The sequence below is a fragment of the Labeo rohita genome, chromosome 2, assembly GCF_022985175.1.
Source record: "Labeo rohita strain BAU-BD-2019 chromosome 2, IGBB_LRoh.1.0, whole genome shotgun sequence".
Lineage (NCBI taxonomy): Eukaryota > Metazoa > Chordata > Actinopteri > Cypriniformes > Cyprinidae > Labeo > Labeo rohita.
The window spans coordinates 26,939,894-26,958,016 of record NC_066870.1 but is presented as its reverse complement, the minus strand read 5'-3'; the positions used below and the strand labels follow the sequence as shown (position 1 = coordinate 26,958,016).

General features: G+C 33.7%; 1 protein-coding gene across 2 annotated transcripts; it reads left to right on the top strand.

The window, feature by feature from the left end:
- Positions 1-993: 993 nt before the first annotated feature.
- Positions 994-17,225, top strand: nfatc4 (nuclear factor of activated T cells 4). 2 transcript variants are annotated; one of them, XM_051122164.1, is made up of 13 exons: positions 994-1,962; positions 4,169-4,320; positions 6,994-7,500; positions 7,606-7,781; positions 9,378-9,540; positions 9,969-10,069; positions 11,524-11,625; positions 11,703-11,890; positions 12,286-12,426; positions 12,529-12,584; positions 12,694-12,820; positions 14,400-15,092; positions 16,889-17,225. In XM_051122164.1, the coding sequence occupies exons 1-13, from the start codon at positions 1,818-1,820 to the stop codon at positions 16,957-16,959; spliced, it is 2,622 nt and encodes an 873-aa protein (XP_050978121.1). In that variant the 5' UTR covers positions 994-1,817; the 3' UTR covers positions 16,960-17,225. The 2 variants fall into 2 exon arrangements, with proteins under 2 accessions (XP_050978121.1, XP_050978128.1); XM_051122171.1 differs by having other exon boundaries at positions 995-1,953.
- Positions 17,226-18,123: the final 898 nt, after the last annotated feature.

The window sequence follows — 18,123 nt, the reverse complement described above, 5'->3', positions numbered from 1 at the left end:
TTATATACCAGAAAGAGAAAAAGAATGAGGAAAACCTTGCGAGAAAATCCACTTCCGTGTTTCTGACCTCTGGGTCATTATTCATTGACCTGTTTCCCATGAGTAACATAAGCTGCTCCAAACTCTCATGACTGGGTTCACTGGAGCGCCAAGTGAGCAGTTTAATCATTGCTTTGCATGAAGTTTATAGTAGCTCAGATTTGCATGTATGTCATAGTGACGTAGTTGGAGGCTGTGTGGGAACTAAACATACTAGCTATCTTTGTTGTCCACAGGATGGCAACATTCTCCCATAAATGTGCTTCTGGTCTAGCACATATATATATATATATATATATATATATATATATATATATATATATATATATATATATATATATATATATAGCTACAGACAGCACAGATTGCTGCTGATGAGAAGCTCATGCATAGCTTTGGTATTTTTGCAACTTGATGTAATGTGCCTCCTCATAATCAAGCCCTGATTCGATTACAAAAGGCTCATATTCTTTATAGGCTCCAGAATTATGGCTATTCACATCAGTGAATTAAATGGGAATGCAATTCCAGCACTGATGAATGCCAGACGAGTGCCTTTGTGAATCAACTTTATCAAGCAACAGATGCCACGGAAAGATCACTTCCAAGCATCAAAAGTGAGACAAGCTTTAAAATAAGACAAAAGATAATTATTGTGAGAATTGTCAGAGAGCAGGAGAAAGACGGAGAGGGAGAACATGTTTATTTAAGTTTTTCATCTCCCGTCTCAGACAGAGTGCAGACTACAGTGGATAATGAGAAACAGATCTTACAGGGGGAGGGAGAACTGGGATAGAGTTGGGGAGAAGGAAGGGGAGGGACAAAGTAGGGGGAAAGTATGATGGGAAGAGAGGGAATGACCATCGTTGTGGCGTCATGGATGGATCAGCCTTCAGCATCAGTGTCTTGTCTGAAACAAAAATAGCCACTATGTTGTGTTAAGCTTGTGGAAAAGGAATGAAATATGTTTTTCTCAGAACCTGTTTGCCAGACAAGGCTTTCGCTGGTGCCTGTCCAGGGAATTCTCTATTGGACAGAAGAGAATGTGTTTCTGCTGTAAAAAATGTGTGCTGGAATAGATTCTTGCGGGTATCATAAAGTTATACTTCACTCTGAAATATGTAGCTGTGCTCACTGGCCAATCAACACACTTTACAGCAAAAGCAGGCATGTAAAGTTAAGAAAGAGGGGGTTTGTTGATTGACAGCTGAGACAGCCAATAGGGAGAGAGTAACGGTACTGAGGAACCCGCCCAAAGGCAATTAAGGGTAAAGAACGAAAAAGAACTTGATATAACTTTTTTGTTCTATGGCGGTGGAGGAGTAATGGAATGAATGTAAATTCAACGGGTATTTGCTATTGAACCTCAACGTATGTGGGACTTGATGCTGTGAACATGGCCGGTTCTGGACGATGGAAGTTCGTGAGATGAAGTTATAATAACCGACTGTCACGGAAATCGCAAGCGAATCTACTGGGAGGAAAAAAGTTAAACGAGAAGATGACCAACCGATAAACTGCAATGCGGAGCGATGCGGAGATAATTAAAAAAAAGACCCATGCAAATGTGATACTTGAGGATAACTTTTGATTCTTCACTGTATAATAAAAGCAAGGCGCACGAAGGAGAAAGCGGATCGTGCAACAGTGACATTCTGGAAAAGATGCATGAGTCCCATGAGTTTTGAACGGAGCCGATATTGAGAAGTGTGTGTGTGAGAGAGAGGGTCAGTGATTCATCTGTAGCCGGTTTCGGAGTACTTTTGTCGGAGTGAGAGATGGGGGCCGCGCCGGGCTCGGGATGGGAGGAGGGAGAGTTCGAGTTCAAGCTCGTGTTCGAGGAGGATCCGCCGCGCCAGAGCCGCTGCGGCCCAGAGGAGACCGAGAGCGGCCAGACGCACCATGAGCCTGCCGGTATGAGCGGTCAGTTGAGAGATGGAAAGAGTGGCGAAGCTATACAAACTAGGATGGTGCACATAAGTGGATAAGGGTCTGGGCTGGTAACCGATGTTCTAGGTCTAAAAACCGTGAAGCGTATCATATAAATTACCACTGTTGTGTTGTCCCCTCGAGCAGTCAGTTTGCTTCAGGGGGCTGTATTTATAACAACATTTGGATAAGTAATTAGCGTTTCGTTCATTATACTAGAATCCTACAGAATGTGCACATTATAAATAAACACAAACTTATTTTGAAAGCGTATAACAAATGGGTCAAGTGACATGACGATAACGTTTTAATTTTTTCAGAGAAATTTTAAGACTAAAACAAACTTTCTATAATCAAAAGCGAATTTAAGGTTGGCATAAATAGTTCGGCTGATTATTTGCATTTCTTTAAAATTTAAAGCAATTTTGCTTTAAAATATTTTTTAACATTTGTGAAAGAAAAGTTTGTCTGGCAAATCAGCAATTGAAGCCATTTTGATGTCACGTGACTGAAAAAACATAAACAGAAAGGACCTTCATGGTGTATCCAGGTCATTAAGTTTGTTTAAAAATCACATATTTTCACCTTTTCTGAGAAGGAACCATTTGTTCAAGAAATTTTAAGGAAACTTCCTTAGAAATGGGACAAGAAGTGTTGTTAAAATAATGTATAAGTGAGGACATCCGTTTCTTCAAGGTGGAAAAAAAATATTTGAGTAGGGTTTGCTTGATGATAGTTAAACCACTTTGCATTTTTGTAGTTTTTTACATAAATGTATGGTAACACTTAAGGTTCATTAGTTTACATTAGGTAACAGAAACTAAGAATAAACAATACTACTACAGCATTTATTAATTTTAGTTAATTTAAGCATTTCATAATGCATTATGAATAATTAAAGTGTAATAAATTTATTGTTCATTGTTCATTCGTGTTAGTTAATATATAAACTAACGATAACAAAGGACTTCTTATTGTAAAGAAATCTTGTGTTTTGAGCTTGCTTTTTACATTTTTCTCATCGTGGACATCATACAATTTCGTACACTGTGCATATTTTAGGAGACTTTGACTCTTTGAGTCTTTACCTTTAGAAAGGGGCACGATTTTTAATGTCTCTAAAGAATGCTTACATGTTCATGTGGTCTGACTCACTGCCTATGTAACTAAGTTTTATCCGCTGAAGTGTGCGTGTGTTTATGGGTAAGTGTGGAGCACAGCGCAATGTGTTTTTAATCAGCTGTGCGTGTGAGCAGAGTTAACAGCTGCCATCTGGACCCGAACCCTCAATCTCTGTTTACTGAGCATGCATTTAGATACCTCCCTCCAATATTCCCTCCTTTTCTCTGCCCTGTTTTCCCCTCCTGGCACACATTCTGTTGTACACCCACCCGCCGCCCTTCATTCTGGTGTGAAGTTGTAGAAACATGCACTTAAGGTTGCTGTCCACACTGCATCACTTTGCTGCCTTTTACTACAAGTGCTTCATTCTTAAGCGTTGCCATATTTACTTTTTTTTTTTACTTTATATTAACAAATTTAGGAATTAGAACTTGCTGTGTAGGTCCTGAATTACTTTAAAATTGACTTTCACGTATACAAACATATGGATATTTTAAAATAGCTTTTATAATATTCGCAACATTCAATCAGACAAATATTTTTAAGTGGTAATGTATTAATTTATTATGTTATATGAAAATATGTTGGGTTAAAATGTTGTAATTAAAAATATAATAATCAAATAGTGCATATTTGGTATTAGAGCAAGAAGGAGTGTGAAGCAATCGAGTGAGCTAAAAAATCCAAAATTAATCAAATGAGAATAAAAATGACGTGTTCAGAGTTACCCCAGTTTTTTTTTTTGTTGTTGTTGTTGAAAAATGATGAACCTAGCATTTTTGTGGAAACTGTCATTGCTATGCTAATGTTTGGTGTGGCAGATTGTAGTTTTGAGGGATGAGATTTTAGAAATCATCCCATTTGGAAAACCTTGTGGATGTATTCTGAGGTAAACAAGTCTGTGTGTACTTGTGGAAATAATAAATGACGTCTCCACAAAGGCTTCCCTGTGTTTGTTATGATTTTCCAATGTGAGGCCTCGTGTCTCATGTTTCAGCAATTGTTTATCCCATATGCATATGCTTGCTCGGAAAGCTTGTGATTTGCCATGTACAATAACTTATTTTTCTTGTCACAGATACTCACTTGACTTCCGCACAGGCTGGCCAACCCATGGGTATCCCATCATCATCCGGTCGCAGGGCTGGGATGCATTCCCCGCCCCCAAGACGGGCATTAGTCAGGGAGTTCAGTGGGACTTATGAGAGTCTACCAGCGAGATCAATACAGGTGGGAAGCACATTTGACTGAATCGTAGATTTCTGAAACATCCTGGTTCAAAGATCATGTTTCACATTGTGATTAATTATGGTGAAATAAATCCAGAGGTCTGGTTTTAATTTCAGGAGTTAGTTTTTGTTGCCCAGTAATGTTTATTGTGAACAGAATCGGTTGCCATGAGCTGTTGTGCATATTTTATTTTGGCACATAAGGGCTGCAAATAAATGTTAGTGTTCAATTAAATTTAAGTATCCTTTAGCATTTAAAGTCAACCAAATCAAACTCAAATCGACCGTTTTTTGGCCTTATTGTACATCATTCATCTGTAAATTATTGCATAGAAAAACATGTTTATCTTTGTAATCTCATTGTGATGGATAAGATCGAGTACTTGCTCTTTGAATGTCTTGTTTCACTCAAAAATGCAAAGTGAAAAGGGTCTCGAGTGAGGAATCGTACAAAAATATAATCATTGCAGTCTTTCTTTTGATTCCTCATAACTTATGAGGTTCCGTTAATGGTTCTTTCAGTGCTTCTGTGAAAAAAGTATTTAGAATAAGAAATGCGAGTCCAATGCCAAGTCATGAGAAAAGTTATAATTATTATTTTTTACTTACTATAATTGTCAGCAAATTTCAAACAGTTCTTGCAAAAGATGTGTGACTTTTTTATTGATATTCACAGTATAAATGCAATCCCATAATTTTTAGTATTTATTTTAGAAAATAAAAATGTCATTAAGGTGTGTGAGGGAGTTAATATTCTCAATTCTGAGAGAAAAAGTCAGAATTGTGAGAGATAAACTTGCACTTCTGAGTTGAAATAAAGCTAAAATGAAAAAAGAAATTAGAAGAACCTAATCTTAAAAATAAATAGCTAAATAATTTAATAAAAAAATTAAAACTACTAAAAATGACAAAAGCATATAACAAAATGACAAAAACTTTCACAATAAAATTCACAATATTAATAAATGCTGTAATAGTATATAAATGATGTTAAATAACTACTGCTGGGCAATGATTAATCGCGATTAATTGCATCCAAAATAAAAGTTTTTGTGTACATAATATATGTGTGTGTGTGGTGTATATTTATTATGTATATATAATTACACACACATGCATGTATATTTAAGAAAAATATGTTATGTTTATATATTAAATATATTTATATATATAAAATAAATTATATAAATATAAATATATACATGTAAATACATGTAAATATTTTCAAAATATATGCCGTGTGTGTGTCTTTATATATACATAATAAATAATAAAAATATAAATAACTATATAAAAACGTATATTTTCAATGCGAGTAATCACGATTAATCATTGCCCAGCACTGTAAATAACTCAAGTTTAAAACAGTTTTTGCAAAAGATGTGTAACTGTTTTATTGATATTCACTGTTTAGAGATAAATACAATAAATGCAATCCCATAATCATTAATATTTATTAAAAAAATGTCATAATGGTTTGCAAGTGAGTTAATATTCTCAGTTCTGAGAAAAAAATCATAATTGTGAGATATAAACTTCTGAGAAGAAAAATCTGATCTTTATCTAACATTAAACTTTACATTGTCATATGAACAGTATTGTTAACTAAAACTAAAATTAAAACTTAAAAATAGCTCTCATTAATTGAAATAAAGCTAAAATAAAGCTAAAAAAAAAAAACATTAGAGGACCTAAACTTAAAAATACATACACACATACATATACATACATAAATAAATAAATAAGCCAAATAATTCATTCAAAAACTTTAAAAGTAAAAAAAAAAAGTCTGATGTTTAACTAATATTAAACTATACAATGTCATATGAACAGTAACTAAGACTTAAAAGTAGTTCTCATTAATTGAAAAAAAGCTAAAATAAAAAAAAAACATTAGAGGAAGAACCTAAACTTAAAAATACATAAATAAATAAATAAGCCAAATAATTTATTCAAAAACGTTAAAAAGTTTTTAAAAAGTCTGATTTTTAAATAATATTAAACTATACAATGTCATATGAGCAGTAACTAAAACTTAAAAATAATTCTCATTAATTGAAATAAAAACCTGAAATAAAAAAATATAAACATTAGAGAAAAAAACTAAAAAAAAAAAGCTAAATAATTTAATAGAACCTTTAAACAAAAAAAAATGACAAAAACATATAACAAAACCATTAAAACCTAAAATTATTAAAAATAAAAGCTAATTCACAATATTAATGCTATAATAGTAATGCTATAATAGTATAGAAATAATGTTAAATAACACTGCATATGAATCACCAGTCAGTAACTATTTACAGGTAGCTGTATGATTTATGTGTTTGATTTACTAAAAATAACCGATTCATAAGAGTCATATAGTCAGGAGTCAGACTACGCTGGTTGTGCTTTTGTTTTCTTTTTATTTCATTAAACAAATCCCAGAGAAACGGACTGGTAAAAGTGTTTCGTTCAGGTGTCAGACTACAGTGATTGTGCTGAATGTTTTTGATTCACTAAAAAGAACTGCCTGACAAGAGTCTGTTACTCATAAAACCACTGCTGTGTGTTTCAGTCATGCTGTAGATTCATTAGTTGTGTTGTAGCGCTGCTATAATAGTTTAATGATATCACAGTTGTTTTCTTTATTAGCCCACAATGATCTCACCGTCTTCTTTTTCTGTTTTAGGTATCAGAGTCAAGAGTGCTTGAGTGTCCCAGCATCCAGATCACCACTATCTCCCCTGAAGATGACTCAGGGCCAGCGGGGGGACGTTACTGGGACGGCGGAGGTGGCTGGGACAGGGAGCGTCTATACCTGCCCCTGCTGGACTCTTACCGTGACGTCATGACAGGGGCAGGTTCCCTCAGTCCCACCCCCAGCCCTGCTTCCAGTTCCTCATCTCGTGGATGGCTGAGTCCAGCTTCCAGCTGTGATTCTCTCCTGGTGGAGGAGGACGAGCTCAACGAAGCTGCTGCCCACTTCTGCCTATCGCCTTCCTCACGCCCCACGTCTCCTGGAGGCAAAAAGCGCAGGAACTCGCCACTGGCCTCCCCCAGCACCTCCCGCAGAAGCAGCTACTCCGAGGATCTCTCCTCCCTCCCGGACACAGGAGAAACCTCTGCTCAGTCTCAGGCTCCAGCGAGCTGTGAGCTCAACATCCCACAGAAGACCAGGAAGACCTCTCTGGAACAGGTGATCCTTTTGAAATATGGCTGGTAAACACACTGATTTCATTCATTCTTTCACATGAGCATTTTGGTGTGTTTCTGGGTGTTCACAATCCCTGTGCAAATCCAGATGTCATCAAGAGATATCGAGCCAGAGCTGACCCCTGTTCAGACCTCTCCCTGCCCCCTTCCAGAGGTGGCTCAGCTGAGAAGGGAGCCCCCCACACTAGGGATGGACTACCTGTCTGTGCCTCCTGCTCTGGGCTGGGGCAGGACCAGGGCCAGCGCTCACAGTCCTCTCTTTAGGTTTGCACACATCTTCTTATTGCATATTGTGAATTATGCACTGAATACTGCCTAAAAATGAAAACAGCATGAATAGAATGTGCAAGAGAATGCAAAAATCTTAGCAGTATTATACATTGTCACATGACCTCATCACGTTTTCATGTCAAGTTTTTAATTTAATTTAAACTTAAAATATGCATAAGCTATATATATATATATATATATATATATATATATAAAACGCGTGTAAAGTTGTGGCAAGAGTCCGCATCTCTGACCTTTCTGAGCCCATTGAGTTTTAACAGACCCCCTAAAGCAGGGGTCTTCAACTAAAACGGCTCGAGGTCCAGTAAGGAACCCTCCTCACCAGCCGAGGTCTGAACAATTATATATAAAAACAATTGATCCAGTGTATCTGCAGGATATTTAAGTTATAGACTTTTAAAGACCTTTTTTAAGACCTGCACAAAATAAATAAATAAATTAAAAATTAAAATGCCTGTAAAAAGCATGATTTGCAGTTCAGATGCAGGTTTTACAAGAACAAAGAGATTTATTAAATTGTTAAACTTCACATTTCAGATTTTAAGAGTCAAAAGTATCAATTCTTATATTAATTTAAACGATTATTATCAATCAAGTATTACATTAATTAAGTAACATAAATATATTGACAACAGCAGACATACGGGCTGATTGAAAATGGATCACCAATCTCTTCCAGCAGGTGGCGCTTTCGGAACGGCAGTACACAACGCAGCACAGCAGCTGATTTTGAAACATGCAGCGCTCATATTTATTCAGTGGATAGCCTTTTAAAGTTTCATCGAAATTTTTGTCTTTCAGTCCCCACATTTAAGACAACCTGAAATCATAATTAAGATATTCTTAACCCTTATTAAACCCTTATTAACACATTGCAGTCATCAATGAAAATTAAGAGCTTTATTTCAAGCTTTATGAGAGGAGATCTGTGGGAGTTTTTAGTGAGTGTTCACCTTTTAAAGTAAATTTCTGTGTCTGTGACCAATATTTACCAAGCTTTGATGACTGATGATCCGAAAAATTAAAAAACAGTTAGCAGTTAAATACTAAAAAGAATAGCTAAACATAAGTTCACAAATAAAATATATTGTTTAAATTGTTACTGCCTTAAGTTGTTATTTTGGAATAAATGTAAAATGCTTAAAACACTAACTTGATGAGAATAATACTTTTAATAAATAAAATATTGATTATATTGTTAATGCAAAAATATAAAAAAGAATAGTTTTTTTCTAGTAATGTAAGTAGTGTTTATTTAACCAAGAAAATGTGACTGGAACATGAATTTACACTTGATTTAAAAAAAATCCATTTACTGATTATTTGATAAGACTATCAAAAGTTATGACATTTTTTTACAAAAAAATAACCATTTTATTTCTAAGATAATCCCTATACGCCATTTTATGAATTAAACATGCAATATTCTGAGGTCATGTGATAAAAATATAGTATGCTACAGTTTAATACACTAATCATGGAATGAAGCATGCTGTATTGCTCACTATTTTAGGTTTATATTCTGATAGAAATCAGAATAATGTCTCTACTTTCTTAATTCTGCCCCAGATCTAATGCACTGCCCCCACTTGACTGGCCGCTGCCTTCACAGTTTGACCAATATGAACTGCGCATAGAGGTACAGCCCAGACCACACCATCGTGCTCATTATGAAACCGAAGGAAGTCGAGGAGCAGTAAAGGCATCACCTGGAGGCCATCCAGTAGTGAAGGTGATGCTCAGAATCTATAATGTACTATGCTGTACAGTGGGTGCTGTTACTATATACTTGTGTGACTTGCTTGTATTACATATTTGAATTTTAGATTGTTTGTTGTTCTGTAGTGAAAGAAACAATAATTGAAAAATATGTCAAATACATCAATCAATACAAAAGGCATGACCTCTGTGAACTCTCACATATTTAAAAACACACTATTTAAAAAGAAAACACTCCAACTATTTAAAGTAAAATATTTTCTTTAACTATAGTAGTCAGCATTTGAAGTGGATCGAAACCTTTCATCAAAGTTGTCCTAAAACCAAAACAATACCAGTTGTTGTCTTAGGACAGCTTTGATGAAAGGTTTTGATCAACTTCAAATAGCTACTGCAGTTGAACTGATGTTCATTTTTGGCTCTTTTCTCTCTGTCGTCTAGCTCGTGGGTTACACTGAGAGACAGCCGCTCTCCTTACAGGTGTTTGTAGGAACTGCCGATGACAGATCAATACGTCCTCATCCTTTTTATCAAATACACAGGTAAAACTCTCACATAACATTGCACAATGTGTTTTTGGTAGATTTTAGCTTTCAATTTCAATTAATGAGAACTATTTTTAAGTTTTAATTTTAGTTTTAGTTAACAATACTGTTTTGTTTATATATGTATGTGTACTGTATTTATTTATATTTTTATTATTTATTATGTATATATAAAGACACATACACAGCATATATTTTGAAAATATTTACATGTATTTACATGTATATATTTATATTCATATAATTTATTTTATTTATAAATATATTTATATATAAACATAACATATTTTTCTTAAATATACATGCATGTGTGTGTAATTATATATACATAATAAATATACACCACACACACACATATATTATGTACACAAAAACTTTTATTTTGGATGCAATTAATCGCGATTAATCATTGCCCAGCAGTAGATATTTAAACATTATTTATATACTATTACAGCATTTATTAATATTGTGAATTTTATTGTGAAATTTTTTGTCATTTTGTTATATGCTTATGTCATTTTTAGTAGTTTTAATTTTTTTTATTAAATTATTTAGCTTATTTATTTATTTTTAAGATTAGGTTCTTCTAATTTCTTTTTTCATTTTAGCTTTATTTCAACTCAGAAGTGCAAGTTTATCTCTTACGATTCTGACTTTTTCTCTCAGAATTGAGAATATTAACTCCCTCACATGGCTTAAATGATTAGTTCAATTCCATAATAAATATTTCCTGATAATTAAAAATTCAATTAATGTTTTTGAGGAAAACATTCCAGGATTTTTCTCCATATAGTGGACTTCAAAGGTGGCCAACAGGTTGAAAGTCCAAATTGCAGTTTAAATGCAGCTTCAAAGGGCTATACACGATCCCAGCCGAGGAAAACATTTATTTATTAGCAAAACGATTGGTAATTTTCTAAAAAAAAAAATTTAAGTTGATGTACTATTTAACCACAACTCAGTGTTTACAAAAGGGAACGTGCAAAGAATGTCAAATGCGCTTTACAAAAAAACAACGATTTCTGGTGATTTTGAAGTTGGAGGAGAAAACGAGATAGAGTTTTTGCCCTGCCCTACTTTTTTGAAACAAAGTACACAAAGAACTAACAACACGTGACTTTTCCAACATGATTATGTACTGCGTGAAGACTTACATGTGCATCGCAGAGGTAGTGCAAAATGAGCATTTGTGGTTAAAGTATATACATTTTAATTTTTTAGAAAATGACCAATCGTTTCGCTAGATACGACCCTTATTTCTCAGCTGGGATCGTGTAGAGTCCTTTGAAGCTGCATTGAAACTGCACTTTGGACCTTCAACACATTGATTCCCATTGAAGTCCACTATATGGACTTATATATCCACAAAAACCTTAATTTCTTTTCGACAGAAGAAAGAAACACTTGAAAGTGAACTATTCCTTTAACATGAAATACTTCTCTCCACACAGAGTAACAGGGAAGATGGTAGGCACAGCTAGTCAGGAGAGCATCCAGGCTGGCACCAAACTCCTGGACATCCCACTCAACCCAGAGAACAACATGACTGCCCTGTAAGATTCTTGTCCCCTGATTGTGTGTCTTAGACACCTCAGTAAATGATCATATGAGAATTCTGTTTCTCTCTCAGCATTGACTGTGCAGGTATTCTAAAGCTGAGGAACTCTGACATTGAGCTCCGGAAAGGAGAGACGGATGTAGGCAGAAAGAACACTCGAGTGCGTTTGGTTTTCCGCACACACCTTCCTCTGTCTCCACCCGTTGTCCCTCCGGGACGAGTCTTAGCCCTGCAGGTGGCCTCTTTACCCATTGAATGCTGTGAGTGTGGCAAATCACAATTATGCATGTTTAATGGTCTCTTATTTCACTTTTTAATTTTGTCCTATCCACCTTACTTTCCAAACGCGGAAGTAAGCGTATGGGAGAGACTTCTGGTTTATTAGCCGCTGTAGGGAAATAATGAGAAGAATAACAACGTGCAGTAAACGGTAAAACTGTTTGAACCACAAACCAGTGTGTTCATAATTAAGATAATACATTGAAATAATATGGTAAGACACACCAATTTGCAATATCAAGCAGCAAAACGAGGTTTGTACAGCTAAAAAAAGCTGAACGCGGCTGAGACCGGAAGACAACCCATAAAATTTACAAATGGCCTCACTCTTACGTCAAAACAAGGTGCAAATTTAAGCTTAAATTTCTGCCTGCAGCACAGCGCTCTGCACAGGAACTTCCTGTAGTGGAGTCTATCAGTCTTACTTCCTGTTCAACAGAGGGAGGTGAGGAACTACTTCTAGGTGGGACCAACTTTCTACCCACCTCCAGAGTTTTCTTTATGGAGAGAGGATCAGGTATTGTAGTAGGCCTACATTAGTAAAGGCAAAGGAAAAAACTGACATAATATCACAGGATTAGTGCTGATTTCATATTTATTGCTTATTTTTTATTTCTAGATGGCAAAGTCCAGTGGGAGGAGGAGGCACATGTGGACAGGGACAAAAGCAATGAGGTAAATCAACTATAAACTGTATCTATGAAAAAGGTTACTGTTTTCACAGTGTGTAAATTGAAAATAAATGAAAATTTTTTATGTCTTTATGTATTTTCCAATGGTGCAGAATTTGCTGTGTGTACGAGTGCCAGCCTATAACGATCTTTCACTGAATCACCCAGTATCTGTGTGCCTGTATGTGTCCAATGGGAAGAGGAAAAGGAGCAGCACGCACTGTTTTAAATATCTGCCCAGTAAGTGTTACACAGGTGAAAATTAGCTACGCTTTACATGGGAGAATCCCTCTGCATATTGTATTTATCTGTGCTGTTGACAAGAAATGCAAAATATGTTTTTTGCATGTTGTGTGTAATACAGAACAGATTCTCTTTCATAATCTAAAGGCTTTTTCAGTTCAAGCATCAAAGCATCATATGCTGCTTTGATCTCCAATAAAATGTTCCAAATAGCATCACAGAAGAGCAGTTTTACATTTTTTTTAAATACATTTTAATTTTAATTTTTTAAAGATTTTTTAATTTGATCAAAAGTGAAAGTAAAGATGTATAATATTACAAAAGATTTCTATTTCAAATGAAATGCCTAATAAATGTCTTTTTTATTTTATAAAATATTACAATTTTCAAAAATATTAAACAGCAAAATAGAAAGTAGAAAACTTCTTTTAAATTATAATAATATTTTACAATATTATATGAGTTTTTACTGATTTTAAACATTATAAAATCTTACCAATCCCAGATTTTTGAATGGTAGTCTAATAATTATATAAAATAATGTTACATATAATTAAATGTAAAACAATAAATTAAAACAATTTGGTGTTGTATATTAGGTAATATACACGCTGCCATTCAAAAGTTTGGGATCAGTAAGATTTTTAATGTTTTTTTTTTTAAAATCTCTTATGCTCAAAAAGACTGCATTTATTTAATCAAAAATAGTAATATTGTGAAATATTATTACAATTTAATATAATAGTTTCAATTTTAAATATAATTTATTTATGTGATGCAAAGCTGAATTTTCATCAGCCATTACTCCAGTCTTCAACGTTCCTTCAGAAATCAGTCTAATGCTGATTTATTATCAAACGTTGAAAACATTTGTGCTGGTTAATATTTTGTTTGGAACCTGTGATACATTTTTGAGGATTCTTTGCTGAATAAAATGTTACAAGGAACAGCATTTAGTCAAAATACAAATCTTTTCTAACAAATTAAGTCTTTACTATGACTTTTTATTTATTTAACACATCCTTGCTGAATAAAAGTATTAATTTCTTTTAGAAAAAGAAAGAAAGAAATGTATTGACACCAAATGTTTGAATGGTATTGTATATTGTATATTTCTATTTCAAATAAATGCTGCTCTTTGAAACTTTCTATTTATCAAAGAATACTGAAAAAAAATTACACAGCACAATAGTTTCAACATTGATAATAAATCAGCATATTAGAATGATTTCTGAAGAATCATGTGACACTTAAGACTGGACTAATAGCTGATGACACTTCAGCTTTGCATCACAGGAATAAATTATATTTTAAAGCATATTAAAATAAAAGACTGTTACTTTAAATTGCAATAATATTTCAAAATACTACTGTTTTTTCTGCATTTTCAATCAGATAAAATGCACCCTTGATGAGCATACACATATTTAAAAAACATTAAAAATCGTACTGATCCCAAACTTTTGAACGTCAGTGTATTTTATCATAATTCATGTTCAGTTTATAAAATTTGATTATTTACTGAATGCCATGGCACATCTGTGATGTTGGCTTCTGTGTTTTCCTCATTTTCTAGTCATGTTTAAAGAGGAAGACCCGCTGCTGTCCCGTCCCTCCATCTTGCCCCTGGATGGGGTGACGCTTTGCCCCATGGGGAGCGGCAGCTCTGTCGACATGAGGTCAGACCTATCCGCAGATGACAGAAGCATGTCTTTCCACCTGCCACCATATCCCAATGAGTACTCTTACCCCTCGCATGGCTACCAGGAGGACTACTGCCGCAAACCAGAGGTTTCCGAGGACGGTGGAGGTCGAAGTGCCCTGACCGAAAGGCATCCCAGCTTTGAGAGCCTGGAGCTGGGCTTCACAGAGCTTCTTCCTCCCATGTACCCAAGAGCCTCACAACCTCTTTCCCCCTCCCCGTCTCCCTCTCCGTGGCTTGACTCACCCTATCTGTCTTCCTCACCTTCTCCCTCACACTCTTGCTCTCTGAGCCCGTTCCCTGCAAGCAGTCCGATCTCCACTTCGCCTCTTCCTCCACTCTCTCACTCTCCATATCCACACTGTCCTTGCCCCCAAGAGATGTGCTCCTCACCTCCATCAAACACTAGCCAGTATCAGGACCTGTGCCCGCCTCCGTACGGCCAATACGAGAGCTGGGAGCACCAGATGCGTCCTGCTGAAAGAGACACAGGCCCTGGTCTGAAGTTGGAGGGACCACCGGATTTCACAGGCCCCTCTCCAATGCAGCATATCACATTAGAGGAAGGTGAGTATAATTGATTGTGTGTGTCAAATTACAGATGCACCAAAATTAAGATTATAAATGACTAAGCCAGTAATTATTTTTATGTTATGGCTGATAACCAATAAGTCGCTCATATTAAAATTCTATACTACTTTGTCTAAAAAAAGGTTAAATAAAACATTAAAAACTTATTTTTATTAATAATTATTTTATTATAGAAATTACTTATTTATAATGTTACAAAAATCTATTTCATTTCTAATCAGAAGTTATTTTAAATTATAGTAGTATTTTACTATATTACAGTTTTTACTGTATTTTTAATCAAATACATGCAAAAAATGTCTTGGTGAGAGACTTTTTTTAAAAACATTAAAAATCTGACTTCAAAACTTTTGATTGGTAGTGTAATTATATAAAATTGTTATTTAATATTATATATAATTGTTTATAAAATATTGACTAAAAATGTTATATTCTGTATTAATTACTATTTCACCTAAAACTTTGTTATAATATTGAATATCATTTCTATGTAATATACTTTTTTTCTGAATATATTGATTCAGATACTAATAAGCCAATAATTATTGATTATATGGCTGATAACCAGTAAATTTCTTAAGTTAAAATTCTATACTAGTTGGTCTAAAAAAAATAAAAAATGAAACACTACAAGCTAAAATCTGTTTTTTCCTCCTATTTTTTTTTTTTTTAAGAAATTTGTTTTATTTATAATTATTTTATTTTAGAAGTTACTTATTTATAATGTTACAAAAATCTGTTTCGAATCTATTCAGAATTTATTTCAAATTATAGTAATATTTTCTTATATTACAGTTTTTACTGTATTTTTGATCAAATAAATACAGGCTTGATGAGCATGAGAACTTTTTCAAAACCATATATTTTTTAAAAATAATGTTTTAATATTACATATAATTATTAAAGAAAATTGTAACTATGTAATATTTTGTATTAAATTTTGTTTAATATCAATCATTATATTGTTATAATATTGAATATCTTTTGTATGTAGTATAATTATTTTTCTGAATGTCCTGATACAGATACCCATAAGCCAATAATTATTTCATGTTGGTCATATTAAAATTCTATACTAGTTTGTCTAAAAATTTTTAAAATAAAACACTAATAACTAAAATATTTTTTCCTCCTATTTAAAAAAAAAAAGAAAAAAATTAGCTTTATTAATAATTTTTATTTTATTATATAAATTACTTATTTATAATGTTACAAAAATCTGTTTCAAATCTATTCCGAAGTTATTTTAAATTATAGTAAAATTGTACTATATTACAATTTTTACTGTATTTTTAATCAAAATATGCAGCCTTGGTGAGCATGAGAGACTTTTTCTAAAACTTTTGATGTTGTAGTGTAATTATACGAAATAATTATTTAATATTCTATATAATTATTTACAAAATATTTACTAAAATAATGTAATATTTTGTATTAATATTATAATTTTGAATATCATATGTATATAATATAATCATATTTCTGAATGTCATGATACAGATAAGCCCATAAGCCAGTAATTATTTTTATGGCCAATAACCAATAAATGGCTAATAATAAAAATATTTTTTTTGTCCAAAAAAATGTGAATTTGAAATTAAATACAAGTGAACTTAGGCATCTCAACATTGCAGTGTGCAGTATGAAAATTGATTTTCATTATGAGAGTTGCTAAATAATTACTTTATTTGTAAACTGTTTCTTTAACCAGCATCCTACAGATCTGTATGAATCAATTAAATGATTTCTACCACAATTTCTCCTCTTCACAGTGACTGAATTCATTGGAGAGGATATCAGATCCTTTCAGATGGGGTCACACATGGACAGTCGACCTGGATGACAACATCCTCCCACTAACAGTCCAATGATAATCAGTGTATAGTTAATATCATACCAACATTTCATGTATAATTTTTTATTTGAATTACGGTATATTGCTAAAATATGGCAATAATAATAAAGACTGTGCTACTTAAGTGGTAAATCTGTGGTAAAACAGAAGGCAGGCATACAGTTGTAAGTATGTAAGTATGTAACTGTTACTCCTTCCTGACTGCGTATTTGAATGGAACTAATGTTTTTAATCTGTATGCAAAATAAATTATCATGATAATATGTTTTTAGTCCACTAATATGTGCATTCATGAAGATAGTCATTTAAAGAACGGGTAATATAAATCAAAACTCTTTCTCATTCCCTCTGTTATTTGAGAAACTGACTTTTTCAGTTTTTGACTTAATGTCTATTTGTGGGATCACTGAACATGTCCTTTGTACACAATGTCTTTACTGTGACTTCACCCCTGCCCCCACACAGGAAATATTACAGCCCTTTCAAACATCCAAACATTTGTAAAGGCAGAAAATCAAGATTTACAGTAATTAAATACAGGTTATTACCACAGTCAATGAACTGTCAGAAAACAATGTGGAATAGTTTAGTGGCTGTTTTGGTTAGTTGACAAGTGTAAATGAAGTGACATACTTCCCTATTTGGATGACAGAGGATCTCTGCCCCCTACTGGAAAGTGTAACATTTTTATTAAATTGGTATTTTGAATACATTACGGACCAACAGCAGTACTTGTTAGTTGGTTCTTGTTCTATTTCAACCATAAAAAGGTAGGCTACTCTTGCAGGATGTCGATAGAGTGACTGAATGAAGTTAAGTACGAGATACTCGAAATATATTGGCTTTAACGTGAACAGTTATTTACAAGGTAAACGCTTTAACGCTATAGATAGATGATATTAACATATACAGTGGTATTTTTGTATGTTCTAACACAAGAAACTGCGTCCACGACGTGTTTAGTTTAGGTTTTGGATGAGAGTCTTCTCATAAAGTTTTGTAAAACACATTTAGTCCCATGACATCTTATTACGCCATTTAGATGCTTAACAGTGGCCAAGTTTACTTTGAATGTTTCAGTAAGAGAGGGCAATGGGTGAGAGGGTAAGTCAGGAACATTTCACTACAGTAGTTCTGAGGCGTTCAGACGTG